The sequence below is a fragment of the Grampus griseus genome, assembly GCF_964374135.1.
Source record: "Grampus griseus genome assembly, chromosome: 11".
In the NCBI taxonomy this organism is placed as follows: domain Eukaryota; kingdom Metazoa; phylum Chordata; class Mammalia; order Artiodactyla; family Delphinidae; genus Grampus; species Grampus griseus.
Window position 1 is genome coordinate 14423331 of NC_139005.1, and position 21583 is coordinate 14444913.

The 21583-nt window shown below is 37.0% G+C and overlaps 1 protein-coding gene across 4 annotated transcripts in view; it reads left to right on the forward strand.

The window, feature by feature from the left end:
- PIK3C2G (phosphatidylinositol-4-phosphate 3-kinase catalytic subunit type 2 gamma) overlaps positions 1-14538 on the forward strand; it is a gene marked incomplete at its 5' end in the record, with an annotated part of 329467 nt that extends 314929 nt beyond the window's left edge. For all 4 annotated transcript variants that reach the window (XM_082666092.1, XM_082666091.1, XM_082666093.1 and 1 more), the window contains 2 exons: positions 5580-5705; positions 13788-14538. In XM_082666092.1, the coding sequence (XP_082522218.1) occupies positions 5580-5705; positions 13788-13940 (279 nt within the window). In that variant the 3' untranslated portion in view covers positions 13941-14538. The remainder of the gene's footprint in view (positions 1-5579; positions 5706-13787) is intronic.
- Between the last annotated feature and the right edge of the window lie 7045 nt (positions 14539-21583).

Below are 21583 nucleotides of genomic sequence, written 5' to 3' on the forward strand. Positions count from 1 at the left end.
GAATCTGACAGTTTCCTTTGCATTCTTTGTAGAGAGTCTGTATAGGGTAGTGGTTAAGAACATAGGCTTTATAGAAAAACCTCTTAAATAAAATAAAGACAATACTGGCTCAAGGATTATTTTAAGAGAGTGCTTTAAATAAGTTAAATATTCAGTAGGTGGTAGCTATTATTACTATGTATGTATGAAAAATAAACATTTCTCATATACTCATATGAAAATACCAAAGAGTTGCTGGCATAGCCTACAATGTGAGATGGTTTTATTTACTTTACAAACAACTGCTTACTTTTTTTTCCTCAATTTTGATAAATTAACCATATTTTCAAGATACTTTCATTCATTGATATAAAAAAAAAGTAACATTGAAAACCATTTGAAATGCTGTGTGCAATGTGAGGCAAGAAATGAAGGCAGAAAACTGGTATATTTAATTATTAACAATATTATTTAGAAGTCAACATTGTGAATAAAGATTTACTAATATACATAATGTTTATAACCTAAAATAATAACCTAGCTAAGAATCCCCTATATTTCATTCTTCAGTTAAGAAAGAAGTCTCTTCCACCAGTGAATGCTAAGAATATCCTAAGGCTTTTCAACTAGAGGGACCTCTTTAAACAAACAAACGAAAAAAAAAATTGATTTCTCAGATGTCATTAAAGTCATTTTGCTATCTGATAAATTTAAGAAATACAAAATAATTTTTAAAACTATAAATGCAGTAGTGTTTTTAAATTATAAAATTGTATTAACAAAAGCACCTACTGATATGTGAAAAAAAATAGTATAGTAGTAAACGTGTATGAGACATATTTATTTCCTCTGCAGGGAGTGCTTGGTGCTAATGTGGGTCCAGCTCCCTGCCTCCACACAAAGGTCCCCATAAGGCACTCATCCAGTTAAATTGAATGTACCTCTTTCTGTTTCTTCCATGTACTCCACAAAGCAGGACATGGAGGGGAAAACTTACAGGAGGTTGAGAGAGGGCATAGGAATGTAGCACAAAAATATGACTTTAGTTCACACTTCACTATATATTAAGCCCCCAAGAAATTGTCAGGTCATCATTAGCTCCTAGAAGGAGATTTAAATAACCCACTGTGCTTATTGTTAAGGAGATTTTTAATGAGTTAGTGGGAGAAGTCTGGAGAGGTGGAGAGGACTATCACAGAAGAGTAAACATGGTCTCAGGAAGAGGACAGCAATTACAGATCAAGTCTCCAGGTGGAAGAAATGGTGGCCAAGGATTCATTCCGAGAAGGAGTACAAGTAATTGTTACAAATTCAGTCTAGCTCCAGTTGGAGAAAAAAGGAGTAAGAAAATGTAGTAAGCATCTAGTTGTGTAACATGATCTGAGAGGTGAGATAAAGTCAAAGTTTTCGAAGTGGAGCATTAAGATATTGGATGTAACAAACAGAACTTAACACATATATTCCTGATGCAGTGATGTGCTTGAGAAGATCAGCTCTAGCAGAAAGATGCCTTCGAACAGCTTAAGAGTTCAGGGTAAACACCTAGGACAGACCTTGGAAACAGACCCCAAGATACATCTTTTTTACCCTGCAGTGGGCTTTTTATTGTTTGGTTACAATAAGAAACATTGCAATAGGTAAGAGAAATTACTTAAATCTTAGGAAGTTAGGAAGACTTCTGGTTTTTATATTGCATTATAAATAATGATTCAGCAAATACTTATGAAGTACTTTCAAAGAACTAGGCACTATGAATATATAGCTCATTTAATTAGTCATTTGATAACTGTTTATTGAGTATTCACTATATGCCAAGTACTGTGTTAGGGACAGGACTCCTATAAAAGAAAAGAATGCTGTAAGGAAGACATAGCTATGAAAAGAAAGAAACGAATAAGGTAAAGGAAAGCCCAATCTCAAGTGAGGATTTAAAAATTTTAATTGGAGATTCAGAAACATACTGAAAGCTTAGGAAGAAAGAAATGAGGGTGGGGTTAAGGTAGTAGGGTACAGTAACCAATGGAGCAAAACCCAAAGCAAACATGGGGGGAGGGGAAGTATGGAACAAGACATGGATTTTCCTTTTAAATAATTTATCTCATAAGGAAGCTGACAAATATATAAAACCATTTTTAAACATAGAAAATGATAAGCATTTTAACAGGAAATCTAGAATATATAAAATTCTGAGTTAGTCTGAGAAAAAAAAGTCAAATTTGGATGACTTCACATCATCTGAGCACAGTAAAAATATTAGCCAGAATTCTAAAAAAAGTGGTAGTGCTGCCTGACTTCAATCCACCGTGAATAAAAACATCCTCTGGGTGACACTAGGAAACTTCTCATTGTTTGAGCCTCAGACTAAGAACTCTGTAACCCCAAGCCTTATGACTCTTCAAGTCAAAGTGTTAAATCCTTGTGAAGGTCTAAAACACAACCAGAGTAAAATTTCTGGGGTAAGATGGACAAGTAGGAGCTATTTAATCATTTTAAAATAAAATTTAATTCACATAAACATAAGGGCAAACAGTAAAATGAGAAGTGTTGATGAAAAGACACCTAGTGATCTCTTTAATAAATTAGATGAGATCTTTAAGGAGCAGGATACAGTGCCAGTAAGAAGAGGAAAAAGAAAAAGTGTTGATAAGACAGCTGCTATAGGGGGAGAAAGGATTCTCTTAAAAAGAAATCCATGTCTGCACTTAACAGCCGCGGAGGACAGACTAAGTGTGCTGCTCAGATCGAATGCATCCCTGACTTAAATTGTTCTATTATTCTGAAAACAACAGGATATTCAAGGATCTTGTCGGACACTAATTGGAAACAGAAGCCCAAACCTTTAATTGCTAAATGCTTGGTGAAGGCTGGTATACAAAATACTTTTTCCCTTCTGTGATTGGGAGTTTATTCCTCAGTGGACTGCTTGAGTGTTTTGAGAAGGAAAGTGACAGGATCAAAGCAGCTTTACAGGAAGGTTAAATGCAACAGTGATATACAGGATGAATGAAGGAATGAAGTGGGAAGACCGGAGCATAAAAAAGTAATTAAAATCCAATTATAAGTTAGGAAATAAAGATCTGTGGTGACAGATGAACTAGGGCAAAAAGGGAGGATATTGATCTTGGTACATACTTGGATTTGAAAATCAATGACAAGGGAGACACTGGAGAAATGAAATTGTATCATTTAATGCAATTTTAACAAGTTGAAAAAATCTGTTTTGGAGTGGTGAGGAAAGATAGAAGATAGATTTTGGTTAGAGTATAAGGTACTTGTAACACTCTACAGGTCACTAGGCTGAGATCCTAAGGATGAATTACAGATTCTTATTTGGGAGTCATCAGTGGTTCTCAACTGGGGTCAGTTTTGCTCCCCAGGGGACATTTAGCAATGGCTGGGGACATTTCTGGTGTCACAGCTGGGAGGATGGTGCTATTGCAGTCTGGTAGGTGGAGGTCAGTAATGCTGTTAAACATCCTCAATGCACAGAACAGCCCCTACAACAAAGAATCATTTGGCCCCAAATGCCACTAGTGCCAAGACTGAGAATCCCTGCTCATAAATGTCATAGTACATTAGGCATATCTTGTCCAATCAATGCATGCAGTGTATTCTTGTTCAATTTATAGAAAATAAAAATAGTAACAAGCATTTATTGAATCTTACTCTATTTCAGGCATTATACTCACATTACATGGTTTATTTAATTTTTTGAATGCTTTGAGACAGATATCACCTTTATCCTCATTTAACAGGTTAGGAAACTGATCCACAGAAAAGTTATCTACCAAAAGCCACATAGTTGGGAAATTTGGAGGCCCAGACTGCAACCAAAAAGTCCTTTTCCAGAACCATGATTCTAACCACTAAGATGAAACATACAATGATTATAGGTATGGTATCCTCAAGCCCAGTGCCCAATGGTAGAAAAGAGAGAGAATTACACAGAGCAAAAACACTTTTCTCCCTTCATTTTTCTCACACACACACACAAATCAACTCTCAAATATTAATAGCAATGTTTTTTTTCTGTATCACAGAAAATTCCATTGTGCCATTGATACATTTCAGAGCTCCTCCTGGGGGAGGGTTTCACGTGGGACAGGGATACCTTGAGCACCATCTAAAGCAGCAGGTTTGACAGTCTTAGCGTTTTGACATGTGGGTGTGGCCAGATGTATTTTATCTAATTTGCGAATAATAATAAAGAGCCAGACTTTCCTAATGACATAATTTTTACCATGTAAATTAGAACGGAATAAAAGTCCTCTAATAATATATGTCACGTTTTCTTACTTTCCAATATGCTTTTCTGAATGCCAAAGAAAGATATAAAATTAAAGCTAACGACATTGGGGGTGTCACTGGATGTTTACATGTGAATGGCGCTGTGATTCAGAATATAAAAATATTTGTTGGAAATTACTGATTTAATAGTTAGAATGTATTCACCAAGAGAACCATTTAATTCCTCAATTGTGACTTTCAAATCATCCACTTAAATATAAATTACACAAGCATTTCTCATTTTATCAAACTAGATATGCATAGTTTTTTAGTACAATTTGTTCTCCATTTGGTCACAAAGCTAGAACCCATTTCTCTGAAGTACAGTGGTTTCCAAATTTTTAAAACAGTGTACTCATTCTTCAAATTTATTAAGAAATAAAAATATCCATAAGAAAAAAGTTGAAAAGGAAGAGAGACATTCTGAAACCATGATAGGGGAGCAGGGGTGTTAGGATAAACTAGAGAGAGGGGGTCCAGAGATCTACTCATTTGGCATCATTGATCTACCCATCAGGCAGCAACTTAGGCAACTTTGGGAGCCCCACAGAACACAACTGTAAAAGGATTATCCAATATATTTTAGGATAATTTAGATAATAAAATTATTATAACTCTAAAGTCTTATAAGTATGTTAAACTTGTAGGTCTAATTGATATTTTTCTGTTTGAAAATGTGATATTATATAATATGCATTTACATGTCATTAAATGCTACATCTCATGTGCTAAACTTGAATTATTTATTTTCAAGTGGTGTACAGTCTCCTGAGGCACTCAGTTTCTGTCTCTGCCTGTGGGTTATATTCATCTCTTGACCATTTCTGTCAAAAATGCAAATTTAGCTAGTGGGAACATGCTATAAAGCACAGGAAGCTTAGCTCGGTGCTATGTGATGACCTAGATGGGTGGGAGGGAGGTCCAAGAGAGAGGGGATATATATATACATATAGCTGATTCACTTCATTGTACAGCAGAAACTAACACAACATTGTAAAGCAATTATACTCCAATAAAAAAATGCAAATTTAGTTTTTACTATAAAAAGCTAGAGCCAATCACATTTAATGGACTTTTAAATGTAGTTCTCTGATACAACACTTAATTTAAGATGGACAGTTTTACTCTTTTAAACTGTATTTTGGGATTATTTTTGAGCAATGATGTATTTCTTTTGATTGTTCTCTTATTTTCTGATAAACAGTGACTATAATAAATCTTGATCCTGCCTTTGGTCTAGATATTTAGTAGCTGTGTACTTGTTTTCTATAATAGTGATGCACATTAATATTTACAACCGTTTTCCTTTGCAGCATCTCCCAGATGGCTCCACGCCCAGTGCACATGTTGAATTTTATCTTTTATCATATCCCAGTGCAGTTCGGAGGAGGAAAACAAAATCTGTTCCAAAATGTACCGACCCCACTTACAATGAAATTGTAAGTATGAGTCAACTCTTGTCCAGTCGTTTTGTATTTTTCTTACCATTTTTCAGTTTAACCAAATATGGAAAATTTACAGTAATTGGCAGCATTATTCCATAAAGGGAAGTCATTTCCCAAAATAGCCACTGTCTGCCGATCACAGTTCTTGATGCTATAGGAACTGGAAAATACAGATACTGCTTTCAAAGTGCTTATGAACCAAGTTTCAAATTGTGGCTAGCCTCCAGCGAGAGCCCAAGACTTTACAGCATTTGTTTCACCTACTAACATCCCTGACTCTACCTTATTTTCTCTAACAAGTTTTTCTTTACCTGGTTTTCCTTACCTAATAACTTTATCATAGTCTAACCTGTGTATAGCAATAAACTTTATAAAATCTCTTTTGAAAAACTGAAAAATATAAAGAAGTACAAATTATATTGAAGTAATTTATATTATATATAGCTCTCTAATTCATTTGTAGTATATGATTTGAACATCTGATCCCCTAATTCTTTCTAAGGCAAACCCTACATTTATTCTCTTGATTCCATCCTTTCCCATCTCCTCTGTACCTTGCTCACTTAATTATTTGCTCACCTTTTCTTAAGGCTGTCTCATCCACTGGATCCTCAACTCAGAAATCTTAAAAAAACAAAACAAACTCTTCAAGTCAGCCTTTCTAAAGCATCCAAATTTTCTTTCCCTCGCTATCACCTCCAAACTTTTGCAAAATTAACACATTTCCTGCTCTCAGTTCATCACTTCCTTCTCACCCTTTAATCCTTTGCAATGTGGATTCTGACCTTGACTGATGCTGTTTTATTCAAATGGCATCAAAAGACTCCTAATTGCTCAATCCAATGAGCCATCAGGCTCGCCTCTCCAGAACAGTTAGATGGCAGCACTGTTAACTGCTTCCTCTTTCTTTACACCTCCATTTTGCTTCTTAAGTTCTACCTTTTCCCTTTTTTTAATCAACATAATTTTTATTGGAGTATAGTTGCTTTACAGTGTTGTATTAGTTTCTGCTGTACAGCAAAGTGAATCAGCTATAGGTATTACATATATCCCCTATTTTTTGGATTTCCTTCCCATTTAGGTCACCACAGAGCACTGAGTAGAGTTCCCTGTGTAGGTTCTCATTAGTTATCTATTTTATACATAGTAGTGTATACATGTCAGTCCCAGTCTCCCAGTTCACCCACCTGTCCTTACTCCGCTTGGTGTCCATATGTTTGTTCTCTACATCAGTGTCTCTATTTCTGCGTTGCAAATAAGTTCATCTGTACCATTTTTCTAGATTCCACATATAAGCAATATTATACAGTATTTGTTTTTCTCTTTTGGACTTATTCATTGAGTTCTACCTTTTCTTAATTCCCTTCTGTCTTCTCTAACCACTCTCTCATTTTCCTTCATTGCCATTCTTCCTCTGAAAATATTTATTTGCTGGAGTTCCATGACCTACCCTCATCTCTTGATATGTACACTCAGAAGTATCTTATGTATCTACAGATTTTCATTTATCAGTTGTAGGTTGCATCTGAATTTATTCCTCAAGCCCTGGCTTCTCTCCCAAGCTTTAAACCTGTACTTCTACCTGATTATTAAGAGCCCCTTTAGGATGCCTCCTACGCACTTTTAAATCAGGCTTTCCTCCTCTGTTTGCCATCTCCTCGGAAGAAACTTTCTAATGACATCACCCTCTCCCTCACTCACAAGTCCAGTTAATCCCCAAGTTTTGTCAGTTCTACTTGTGCAGCCACCTGCCTCTTCAATCCATCTTCTCCTCTGTGTCCCATCGCTACTTCTTTGAAGGCCTTGCAACTTTGGCTAATATAAGAGCCTCCTATCTTGTGTTTTTCAATTAAATCATTCAAATTTCTATCTAAGGTGTCAAAAACTACTCATATTATTCTCCTACCTAACTTTTTTCAAATGTTCCTTATTGCCTACTGAATAATATCCAAAATCCCAAGTGTGGCATTCACAGCCTTTCAAATTTGACTCAGTAATTCTCCTGAGCTGTCTCTGGAGCAATATCATCCTTATATACTTTTTCAAAAAAATTTTTGTTTTGAGGTAATTGTAGATTCACAAGCAGTTGGAAGAAATAATATATAGAGAATTCAAATACCTTTCAACCACTTTCCTGCAATGGTAACACTTTGCCTGACTACTGACAATATCACTACCAGGAAATTGACATTGATACGATCCACTGTCCCTATTCCGATTTCTCCAGCTTTACATGTGTTCTTATGTATATGTGTGCACGTTTAGTTCTGTGCATTTATATCACACGTGTAGGTTTGTGTGATCATCCCCACAGTCAAGGTACAGAACATTACATCACGGTGATTCCTGGCGCTACCCTGTTATAGCTGCAGACACTCTTCTCCCTCTAACGCCCCATCCCCAAACCCTGGCAACTATTAATCTATTCTCTATCTCTCTAACTTTGTCATTTCAAATGTTACGTAAATGGAATCATACAGTTTGTTACATTTTCACTTACCATAGTTCCCTAGAGATCCATCCAAGTAGCTGCATGTATGAATAGTTTGTTCATTTTCACTGCTAAGTAGTAGTCATGGCATGGAGGTATGACAGTTTCTTTAACTGTTTACCAATTAAAGGACATCTGGGTTATTTCTGGCTTGGGGCTATTGCACACAAAGCTGCTGTGCTGGCTTCCCTGGTGGCGCAGTGGTTGAGAGTCTGCCTGCCGATGCAGGGGACACAGGTTCGTGCCCTGGTCCAGGAAGATCCCACATGCTGTGGAGCGGCTGGGCCCGTGAGCCATGGCCACTGAGCCTGCGCGTCCGGAGCCTGTGCTCCGCGACGGGAGAGGCCACAGCAGTGAGAAACCCACGTACCGCCAAAAAAAAAAAAAAAAAAAGCTGCTGTGCACATTGATATATAGGTTTTTGTGTAAACATAAGTTGTAATTTCTCTAAGCAAATGCTCAAGATGTAATTACTAGGGTATATGGTAATGCTGTACATAGTTTTTCAAGAGACTGTCAAACTCCTTTTCTATACCATTTTACACTCCCACCAGCAATGTTTGTGCCAATTTCTCTACATCTTTGCCAGCATTTAGTGTTATCACTATATTTAATTTTAGTTCTTTTGAAAGGTATAGAGTGATAGCTCATTGTGGTTTTAATTTGCATTTATCCAGTAGCTAATGATGCTGAATTTTCTTCATGTGCTTATTTACCATCTGCATACCCTCTTTCATGAAATGTCTCTTCATGCCTTTGTTCATTTTCTAATTAGATAGTTTGCATTTTTACTCATTTTTACTGTTGACTTTTGAGATTCTTTATACACTATGGATAACGGTCCTTTGTCAGATGTGTGGTTTGCAAATATTTTCTCCCAGTCTGTAGTCTGACTTTTCCTCCTTTTCTCATGGTTTTTCACAGAGTAAAAATTTTCAATTTTGATGAAACCCAGTTTATCAATTTTTTTTTCTTTTGTAGACTGCATATTTGGTGGCAAGTCTAAGAACTCTTCACCTAGCACTAAGTTCTAAAGATTTTCTCCTATATTTTTTCTAAATGTTTTATAGTTTTACATTTTACATCTAAGTCCATTATTCATTTTTAGTTGATTTTTGAACAAAGTGTGAGGTTTAGGTTGAGGTTCACTTTTTTTGCCTATGAATGCCAGTTATTTCAGCACCATTTATTGAAAAAGCAATTCTTCCTATGTTAAATGTCTTTTGCACCTTTGACAAAAATAAGGAACGTTTGTTTGCTCATGCCCTTCCATTGCCCCATACTTAGTCATATTCTCAAGTCACATCAGACAGCTTGTCATTCCCTGAATAATCCCTGTGACCTCTGTGATAGAGCTCATGTAGCTGTTCACCCTCCTGCCCTTCTCTGCCAACTTTGAGATTTACCTCAAATATGGACTCTGTGAACCAGTCTCTCTTCCCTGTCTCTTACGCCACATTTACCATCTCTTATTTATTCCTACACAGACTTTTTTCTTCTAGTACATTGAAAACTTCTTGAGGACAAGGAAAATGTCTTAGCTTTCTTGGTATCTTTGAAACTTAGCTACTTCTAAAAAGATTTGTGGGATTAAATATTTGGGATAGTTTTATAAATGACACTTTATGTGTACATGTATAAAATGTAAAACTATCAAACATTTATATATATTCAAATAATAGATACTTTAGTATGGAAATATATTTTGACATTTTATTATTTGTCATGATGTCAACAGCTAGAGGTATATACCTCCCAACTATATATCCCTAGTTTCCATACGTTCTGGGCATAAGACCCCCCCTACATCAATATCAAGAAACTTCTCAGACTGCATGCTGTACTTCAGCATTTGTATCTAAGGAAACACATAATGATGAAAAGCCACTAACAATCCAGGAGTTTAAATAAATTTGTGTTTTATTTATCTCAAGCTATATGTACTATAAAAACCGGTAGTAAATGCACATGTGTGGAGATTATTTTATGATGCTTGCTGTGTCCATAAATTGTCTCACGGCTTGCAATAATTCTGAGTCCTCACACATTCATGGCCCATTGATTAGAAATCAATGCAATACTTTTCTCCATCTGCACATACTTGTAGCTTGGACACACAGTGTTTATACACTGAACACATTTAAAATTGTTTCGAAAACAATAGTTCAGGGCTTCCCTGGTGGCGCAGTGGTTGAGAGTCCACCTGCTATTGCAGGGGACATGGGTTCGTGCCCCGGTCCGGGAAGATCCCACATGCCACGCCACCAGGGAAGCCCGAACCATTATTTTTTTAATGATTCATTAGAAATACAGATTCTATTTTAAAACAGAATTATATTGTTATAGTCAATGTATGTTGTACATTGTATTCCTTTCTTTTTTTCTATTGAAGTATAGCCAGTTTACAATGTTCTGCGAATCTCTGCTGTACAGCAAAGTGACTCAGTTATACACATGTAGACGTTCTTTTTTTTTATATTCTTTTCCATTATGGTTTATCACATGATATTGAATATAGTCCCCTGTACTATACAGTAGGACCTTATTGTTTATCCATTCTATATATAATAGTTTACATTGTAGTCCTTTCTTAGATATTATCCTACTTAATTAAATTACCCTAAACAGTGTTTTTCTACTTGATGTGACAATTTCAGACCTACAAATTCAATGTTTGTCAGAAGGCAATGAAGACTTGACACATGCCTATGGGTAAAAAGTATTATAAAGGGAAATTAAAAGAGCTGTGCATTTTCGGTTCTGTTTATGTTAAGGCAGAATACATTTAAATCATTTGGTGAAAAGACTCAAAGAATATAATCATCTGAGTACTTCTCTAGCATTACCCACTAATTATTCATTGCATTGGAAGAAAACACTTATTTTTTTTAAACAACATTATGGATGCAGTAAAGCAATTAGAACAGATACATATATATCTTCTATAATGTACAATGATTACATGTTTATAAAACCTCAGTCACTTTCAGGAAAATAGCTTTTGCATAATGAAGCACAGGGAAAAAAATCCATAAAGCAATATACACTTAGGAGTTCAAATGTTTGTATTTTAACCAGGAAGGCAATTAATTCCTGTCATTTATTAAAGAACTTCAGCTTGTTAAATACCTGGGACACTCAATATTGTGTACAGCTGTTATCTCCAGTCAGGGAAGGCAAAATACCAAGAAACAGCTGTTCTTTTTTTGTGTATTTGATGGACCTTTTTCAGCTGTAATTCATTAGTGTTTACTGTGTATCAGGCTTTCTAATAAGGCTTATATTCATTATCTCATTTATTCTTTCTCACAACGCCAGAAGGTAAATATTATCACCATATTCGAATGTGAAAACACATTCAGATGGCCCCCAACTTAGGATGGCTCAACCTGAAACTTTTTTTACTTTACGATGGTGCAAAAGAGATATACATTCAGTAGAAACCATACTTCAAGTTTTGAATTTTGCTTTTTTCCCAGGTAGGATACTCCTTCCTGATGCTGAGCCACAGCTCCCAGTCAGCCACGCAATCACAAGAGTAAACAGCCAATACGCTTACAACCATTTGGTACCCAGACAACCATTCTGTTTTTCACTTTCAGTACAGTATTCAATAAATTACATGAGACATTCTGAGCACGTTTAAGGTAGTTAGGCTAAGCTATGATGTTTGGTGGGTTAGGTATATTAAATGCATTTTCGGCTACAGTATTTTCAATTTACCATAGGTTTATCAGGATGTAACCCCATTGTAAATGGAGGAAGAACTGGAGTTGACAACAGATTTATATAAATATGAATCATTGATACTGATATGTTTCTTAGAAAGTTACATCTTTAGCACTAATTTATATGATTCACAGAGTTCTTAAACCAGACTTTTCCAAAGGCCTAATGCTTAGAATTATTCCATTTTTCTTCACACACACTAACACTTCGAGGGCCCTTTCGTCTACTTTCTCTGTAAAATAGGAGGTAAGTTCATCTGCTGAACGTGTTGTGGGGAGGAAAATGGAGGATAATTTAGACAGTTCAAAATAACCACTGTAGAGAAAAGGAAAGGAGCTTACTCTGAAGTCCTGGGAAGATAAGCGTTCAGGAGACAAGAGTGGTTCACGGAGTCCACGCTGAGCATCCCTTTGCGATGAAAGATGAATTACATTGGTAGGCTTTTGAAATTTTTAAGGCAGCCCTTAAAATCCTTTACTATCCAGAGGAACTCAATAAGTTAAATGGAATAATTTGAATAAGCTTTCCTAGAAATTTAAAAGGTAACCTCCTGTCTGGAATGGGAGCAGGATTCTGGAAGAGTCGGTAGCCAGGAGATGTCACACGAAGCATGGTAGACTGGATTAGCATATTATATTGTATCTCATTCCCTTGATTGAATTATTATTTACTTGATAAGTAAATCATTGTTCTGAGCAGCTAACAGATAGATTGATATTGAATGGAATTTCATTGATAAATTGATGGGTTCACAAATGGTAGGCAAATGCAGTACGATGGGCTAGAAATTGCATCCATACACACTGAACAGGCCTCGCAGTGGAGTCCAAGGCCTTTCCTCTCAGTTTGTTTCCTCTGATTCTTTTTTGCATATATAGAGGACGCTTCTGTCTATCTTGTAGTTTAGCTGTAAAAAGCAAGCATGTTTGTATCATCATAAGAAACTCCTCCAAATGTGTTATAAGGAGTTTCCTTGGCAACCATGTTGGATCTATACACAGCTCTCCCCTCCTTTGATGTATAACTAATTTCTTGATTGATAGTACTACACTTTTAAAGCTTCTTTACCACTGCAGGCACCCAGTGGTAATGCCTGTGACTTATTTCTTGGATGTTATAAAAGACAGTTGAACACCTCTCTTTTTTAAAAATAGTTACATGACTAGTAAGTGAAAAAGAGAAAAACACAAAACTATACACACAACATAATTACCGCTCAGATACTTAAAAAGCAATTATATATAGAAAACAAAAAACACATCAAAATGATTATCTCCTAATGGTAGAAATAGAAATTTTTCCTTTCTTTTTTATTCTTTTTTTGTTTCATCCCCATATTTTAGTTAATGAGCATATATTTTCATAACTAAAAATTAAACAATTTTAAATAAAGTAACCATAGAGCGACTGCTTCACATGTAGAAGGAAATACTGTACTACATTAAATTAACACACGGAAATCATGGAGATTGGTCTGCTTTCCTCATTAGCCTTCAACAAAGAAAGACAGTGTTCAAGGTCCCATGTTGCACAGTAAATCCAAGGACAGTTGAAAGGTGACAGGTATTTAAATTTATTCCTAGAGAATGATTTACAGTCTTATTAAATTTGGGATAGACAATTTTTAATGCAATCAGAGTAAATTCTAAGCTTCTTAGAGAAATATTCTGTCGTTAAACTCCTTTACGTTAGCAGAACCTTTAGCTCTTCAGAATTAGAGTTAGAAATGAAAGATTCTAACATTAACGTATCCATTCCAAGGTACAAGATATCAGTGTGCAAATATTTTTGCTAAAAGCAGTATTTTTTAAAAGATGCATTTAAGCGTATCTGATTTTTATTCTCTCCCTTTTTAGGTAGTATATGATGAAGTCACAGAGCTCCAAGGACATGTCTTAATGCTTATTGTAAAGAGCAAAACCACCTTTGTAGGAGCAATTAATATCCAACTCTGTAGTGTCCCACTCAAGGAAGAAAAATGGTATCCACTAGGCAACAGTATAATTTAAGCATTGCTATGAACATACGCATTCATTACTCGTAGTTCTTTCACTTTGGGGCCTCTCTAGCACAAGATCAGGACATTTCTGTTATCAAAGATAGCATGGTGGGGACTTCCCTGGCGGCGCAGTGGTTAAGAATCCACCTGCCAATGCAGGGGACACAGGTTTGATCCGTGGTCCGGGAAGATCCCACATGCCACGGAGCAACTAAACCCATGCGCCACAGTTACTGAAGCCCGCGTGTCTGGAGCCTGTGCTCCGCAAAGAGAAGCCACCGCAATGAGAAACCCACACACCGCGATGAAGAGTAGCCCCCGCTTGCAGCAACTAGAGAAAGCCCTCTCGCAGCAACAAAGACCCAGCGCAGCCAAAAATAAATAAATTAAAAAAAAAAAAAAAGGTAGCATGATGGTGTACTAAGGACACAAAGAAAATAAATCAGAATCAGTCTTTTATAGTTAGTTATTCTCTACCTGTGTTTCATTGTTTTCTTAGAACCTTTTTTCCAATTGATTGTGTAAAATTCAATGTATAAAATAAAAAAAGGACATTTAATGGGTCTTTTAAATCAAACGTGTTCACGTTTTATGTGCCTACAGTTAAAAGCAATACTTTAAATGTATTTTCCAAAAAAAGACAAGCAAATAAATAAATCTTATCAATTACTTCAACACCTAAGTATATATGTAACAAATTTTTTAAATTTGAATTAAATATATATACCTACATATCCACTTATAATCTTATTTACTGAGGGGATTAGTAAGCTCTAGAAGAATGCTGTATTAATTTCTGTCAGAAGAAACAAACATAAATGCCTGAAATTCTTAAATCCAATTTTTGGAAGAAACTTTGTAGTTTTTCACCCTCTTCAGCACCAATCAATTCATCATCACTGGATTTCACCCAAACAGAGGCATTACCACATTTTAAACTTCATTATCCGCTAATTCAAAGATCTCACTCTGCAGGTCTCCCCTCTGATCAAAACCTATTCTCTGCACAACAAAAAGTTTTCTTACTTCTGAACCTACTTTCATATTCATCATGACCAGAGTAAACAATCCTGCAGATTTCCACCTGCAAAGTAGGTATAACTCAAGGCACTATGCCACATTCTTTAAGAGAATCAAATTGTTTTTTAAAAATTTCTTCCAATTAAATTACTAAAACTCTTGCTTTACTCAGTGTTTTCCTGTATGTCGATAAAAAAGTAATTTAAGCTCTTTTTATATGGTTATCTGCATAACGATGTAAACATATAAAAGACTACACTTATTCATTGAAAATATTTCAGTGCCTGGTATGGGTTGATGTAGTCTCGTTTCAAACACATGATCATGTGAGTCAAGTAAGCCATAATGCTCTGGGCAATGGTTCTATGTTTCAGGTCCACTCACTCTCCCTTTTCTAACAGATAGTGATTCCACACCCTTCTTTCTGCTGAAACCTCATCACCCTCTACTGTAATCCTCACTCTCAGCTGATTACTTTGTTTCCTACTTCACTTGGAAACTGGAATCAGTCAAAAGAAAACCTCTACATATTCCACTAGCACATCTACCTGCCCAGCAGATTCCATGTTCCTCCTTCCTACTTACTATCGTGGAAAAATGACCAAGCTTCTACCCAAAACCAATCTCTCAACTTGTACATTTGATCCCAGCCCCTCTCACCTACTCACAAACATTACTGAAACTCTCCTCTATTCAAAAGCATCATTTCTTTATTCTCTACTGGATAATTCACTTCGGCACACAACCATGATGTTACATGGTTACATGATGGTACAACCATCATAAAAAACTTCTTGGCACCTCCATCTCCTTTCCAAATACTCATCCAATTGGCCTGATCTTCTTTATAGCAAAACTCTTCAAAATTGTTGTCTCTAATCTCTGCCTCCAGTTTCTCTCCTCTCATTTTCTCTCAGACCATTCCAAGCAGGTGTTTGTCCCAAACACTTCAACAAAACTGCTTTTGTCAAGGTCCCTTCTGACCTCCACATAGCTAAATCCAAAGGTCAATTTCCAGCCCTGATCTGGGCTTACCTATCAGCAGTATTTGACACAATCAATAACTCTCTTTCTCAACACTCTTCATTTGGCTTCCAGAACACAACACCCTTTTGTGCTTTCCTTCTATATAACATCAGTCCCTCCTTCTCAGTCTTCTGTGAAGGAGGATCCCCTTTTCCACAGTCTGCAGTGTTGGAGTGTCCAGGACTTACTCCTTGGTCCTCTTCTCCATCAGCTTTCACTCCTTAGTGACCTCATCTATTTTGATGGCTTTAAATATCATCTGTATGCTGAGTATTCCCAGTTTCCCAGTTTTATAACTTCAGCCCAAGGAGTGGCCAAAATAGTGGAGTAGGTAGACTGTGAACTCAACTCCTCTCACAGGCACACCAAAATTATAACCACATACAGAGCAACTATTCATGAGAACAATCTGAAGACTCGCAGAAAATATCTATAACTAGAGATATAAAGAAGGAATCACAATGAGATGAATAGGAGGAATGGACACACAGTATACTCAACACCCACACCCATGGGTAGGTGACCCACAAGTGGGAGGATAATCACAGTTGTAGACATTCCCTCCAAAGATCAAAGAGTCTGAGCCCCACATCAAGCTCCCCAGACCAGGGGCCCTGCACTGGGAAGATGAGTCCCCCAAAACATCTGACTTTGAAGGCCAGCAGGACTGTATTCAGGAGAACTGAAGGGCTGTAGGAAAGAGACTTTGCTCTTAAAGGGCCCACACAAACTCTCACATGCCCTGAGGCCTAGAGCTGAAGCAGTGATTTGAAAGGATCCCAGGTCAGACCTACCAGTTGATCTTGGAAAGCCTCCTGGAAAGGCAAGCTATAACTGGAACTCATCCTGGGGACATAGATGCTGGTGGCAGCCTTTGAGAGTCTGTACTATCACAAGGACACTGGTGCTGGCAAGAGCCATTTTGGAGTACTTCCTCTAGCTTATTAGCACCAGGACCTGGGCCCACCCACCAGCAGCTGGCAGCCACTGCACTAGGCAGAGCTGGCACCAACCAGGCTGGGGGCCAGTCATGCCCACAAAAACTCTCACAGTAGGTGGCCCCACAACAACAGAAGGGCCCATTCAGCCCTCACAGGGGGCACTCCTAGAGTATATAGCTCTGGTGATAGAGGGGAATGTGCTTCTGGACCCAATAGGATGTCTCCTACATAAGGCCACTTTTCCAAGACCAGGAAATATATCTGACGTACCGAATCTGTAGAAATAAAACAGAGAGTCAGACAAAGTGAGGTGGCAGAGGAATATTTTTGAAATGAGGGAACAAGATAAAACCTTAGAAGAAGAGCCAAGTGAAGTAGAGATAAGCAATCAACCCAATAAAGAGTTCAAGGTAATGATTATAAACAACTCAAGTGAAGAATGGATGAACACAGTAAGAATTTCAACAAAGAGTTAGAAAATGTAAAACACTAAACAGAACTGAAGAATACCATAATTGAAACAAAAAATACACTAGGAGGAATCAACAGTAGATTACATGATACACAGGCACGAATCAATGAACTGGAAGACAGAGTAGTGGAACTCAATCAATGTGGTACACACCACATTAACAAACTGAGGAATAAAAATCATATGATCATCTCAGTAGATGTGGAAAAAGCTTTTGACACAATTCAACGTCCATTTATGATAAAAAAAAACGTTCAACAAAGTGGGTATAGAGGAAACATACCTCAACATAATAAAGACCATATATGACAAGCCCACAGCCAACATTACAGTAAAAGCTGAAAGCATTTTTTCTAAGATCAGGAACAAGACAAGGATGCCCATTCTCACCATTTTATTCAACATAATATTGGAAGTCCTAGCCACAACTAATCAGAAAAGACAAAGAAATAAAAGGAATCCAAATTGGAAAGAAAGAAGTAAAACTGTGACTGTTTGCAGTTAAGATGATACTGTATATTGAAAATCCTAAAGATACCATCAAAAAACTATTAGAACTCATCAATGGATTCTCTAAAGTTGCAGAATACAAAATTAACATAGAGATCTGTTGCATTTCTATACACTAACAATGAACTATCAGAAAGAGAAATTAAGAAGACAATCCCATTTTCAATTGCATCAAAATAATAAAATACCAAGGACTAAATCTTACCAAGGATGTAAAAGACCTGTACTCAGAAAACAATATGATATTGATGAAAGAAAGTGAAGATGACACAAACAAATGGAAAAATATATTGTGCTCATGGATTGGAAGATTTAATATTGTTAAAATAACCATATTACCCAAAGCAATCTACAGATTCAATGCAATTCCTATCAAAATACCAATGGCATTTTTCACAGAAGTAGAATAAATAATTTTAAAACTTGTTTGGAAACATAAAAGACCTTGAGTAGCCAAAATAATCTTGAGAAAAAAGAACAAAGCTGGAGGTATCGTGTTCTACAAAGCTACAGTAATCAAAATAGTATGGTAGTAGTGACTCAAAAAAACAAACCAAAAAAACCCCCACATCAATCAATGGAACAGAATAGAGAGCCCTGAAATGAACCCACACTTATACGGGCAATTAATCTACAATGAAGAAGGCAAGAACATACAATGGGGAAAAGACAGCCTCTTCAATAAGTGGTGTTGGGAAAACTGGATAGCCACATGCAAAAGAATCAAGCTGGACTACTTTCTCATACCATGTACAAGGATAAACTCAAAATGGATTAAAGACTTAGTATAAGACCTAAAACCATAAATATCCTAGAAGAAAACATAGGTAGTATGCTCTTTGACATTGGTCTTAGGCTCACTGTTTTGAATCTGTCTCCTGAGGCAAAGGAAACAAAAGCAAAAGTAAACAAATGGGACTACATCAAATTAAAAAGTTTTTCACAGTGAAGGAACTATCAACAGAACAAAAAGGCCACCTACTGAATGGGAGAAGATATTTGCAAATGATATATCTGATAAGGGGTTAAAATCCAAAATATACAAAGAACACATACAACTCAACATCATAAAAACAAACAACCCATTTAAAAAATGGTCAGAAGAACTTTTTTAAAGACGTTTTTCCCAAGAAGACATAGAGATAGGCAAAAGACACATGAAAAGATGCTCAACATCACTAATCATCAGGGAAATTCAAATTAAAACCACAAAGGGGTATCACCTCACACGTGTCAGAATAGTTGCTATCAAAAAGACAACAAATAACAAGTGTGGGCAAGGATGTGGAAAAAGGGAACCTTCATAGACTGTTGGTGGGAATGTAAATTGGTGCAGTCACTATGGAAAACAGTATGGAGGTTCCTCAAAAAATTAAAAATAGAACTACACAATCCATCAATTCCACGTCTGGGTATTTTCCAGAGAAAACAAAAACACTGATTAGAAAAGATATATGCACCCCTATGTTTATTTCAGCATTATTTACAATAATCAAGATACGGAAATAACCTAGGTGCCCAATCAGAGAATGAATAAAGAAGATGTGGTGTATACCTACAACGGAATATGACTCAGTCTAGAAAAATAATGAAATCTTGCCATTTGCAACAACATGGATGGACCTGGAGGGTATTATACTAAGTAAAATAGGTCAGACAGAGAAAGACAAATACCATACCGTGTGATTTTCACTTACATGTGGAATCTAACAAAGAAAATGAACAAACAAACGTAACAAAACAGAACAAACTCATAAAAACAGAGCAAACAGGCAGTTACCAGAGGGGAGGAAGTTGTGGGAAGAATGAAAGAGGTGAGGGAGATTAAAAGGTACAAACTTCCAGTCACACGATAGATGAGTCACGGGTATGAAATGTACAGCATGAGGAATATAGCCAATTATAATACCTCTGTATAGTGACAGATGATAACTAAACATATCATGGGGATCGTTCTGTAATGTACAGAAGTATTGATCGAATCACTATGTTGTGCACCTGGAACTAATGTAGAGATCTAGGTCAATTACACCTCAACTTGAAAAAAGTATGTAGACACTAAAAGGAAATACATCAAAATGTTAACAGTGGTTATCTCTGTGGGTTGGGGATTACGGGTGATTGTTAATTTTCATACTTCTATGTACTTCTAGTTGTCCACAATAACATGTTTTGCTTGTAAAATTAGAAAGAAAACAATATCATTAAAATAAATATCATTTAAAAATAATAACTCCAGCCCAGAACCCTTCCCAAATTCTAGAGTTCCATATCCGACTACCTACACAGCATCCCCCTCGAATATCTATTATCTCAAGCTCAGTATGTTTAAAACTAGACTCCTGATCAGTTTTAAATAGCAAAAATCTTGAAGTCATCCTTGATACCCACTTCCTTGCTCATTCTCTGAGTATAATTCAGCCCATAAGAAACTCCTGTAGCTCTGCCTTCAAAACTTTTCCCAAATCCAACCACTTACCACTCTCCATCTGCTTCCTCTCTGGTTCAAGGTACTCCTATTAAATTTGTCCCAAATTACTACAATTACCTTCTCCTTGTTTCTGTTTACCCTGCCCTCCATACTGTCTATTCTCAACACAGAAATTGGAGTGATCTTGTCTCTCTTCTGCTCAAAACACTGCAGGGGCTTCTACTGCCAGAGTAAAAGCGCAAACCTTTAAAATAACCTAAAAAGCCCGATGTGATCTGGCCTCCCATCAGCCACCTCTCTGATTTTAACTCCCATTATATCCTCCTATACTCAAAACACTCAAGAAACAGTGGCCTCCTTTCCATTCCCTGAACATTCATTCCAGGCATGCTTCTTCCCTGAAATCTTTATCAGACAGCTCCTTCTTTCCAAAATGTGCTTTTGTCCCATACATCCACTTGCCTATTCTCTCACCTCTTTCAAGTCTTGGTCAAATGTTTCCATCTCTGACAGGCCTGCCTGGACCACTCTGTGTCATATTGTAGCCTGCCCTGTCCCCAGACACATGCCAGATCCTTCCCACTCTGCTCTACTTTTTTTTCTTATATACTTATCACCTTTGAACATTCTATATGGTTTACTGATTTATTTTGTGTATTATTTATGTTTAGTATTCTTTCACTAAAACACAAGGCTCTAAGGAAGTTTCGTTCACTGACAGTACAGCATTGGATCCAGGCAAGAGGAGTCCTTGCCCTGGTGCCCTCTCCTTGGAGAATCCTACTTCCTCCAGCTGTGACTCAGCCACACCCAAAGGCCTTATTCTAGACCACATTCTAGGTACACATGACCGCTGAGTTCCCTGCCTGAACAGCGTTTGCAGGCCTTCTAAGGGTTCGCTGACCTGAAGTCAGACACCACCACCAGGGAGAACAATGCCTAGGCTCCAGTGGTGGCCGAGGGCAGGCTGCTTGCAGTGTATATGCATGCAGCTCGAATGTGTCAGCTGGGACGTCCACAAGCGTGCAGGAGGCCACTGACAGTGCAGGAAGGGCCCAGGGGTGGGAAGAGAAAGCAGGGCATATAGAGCGCTCCAGGAGAGGAGACAGCCCTCTTTAGGTCACCATAATCCAACGTGGATCTCCAAGACATCCAAGAATTCTCAATTAAAAGCTGTCCTTCCAGGTGTTTATGAAGGAGAACAAATCATGTTGTATTTAATGGCTTCTTAGCTTTATTTATAACTTTTAAAT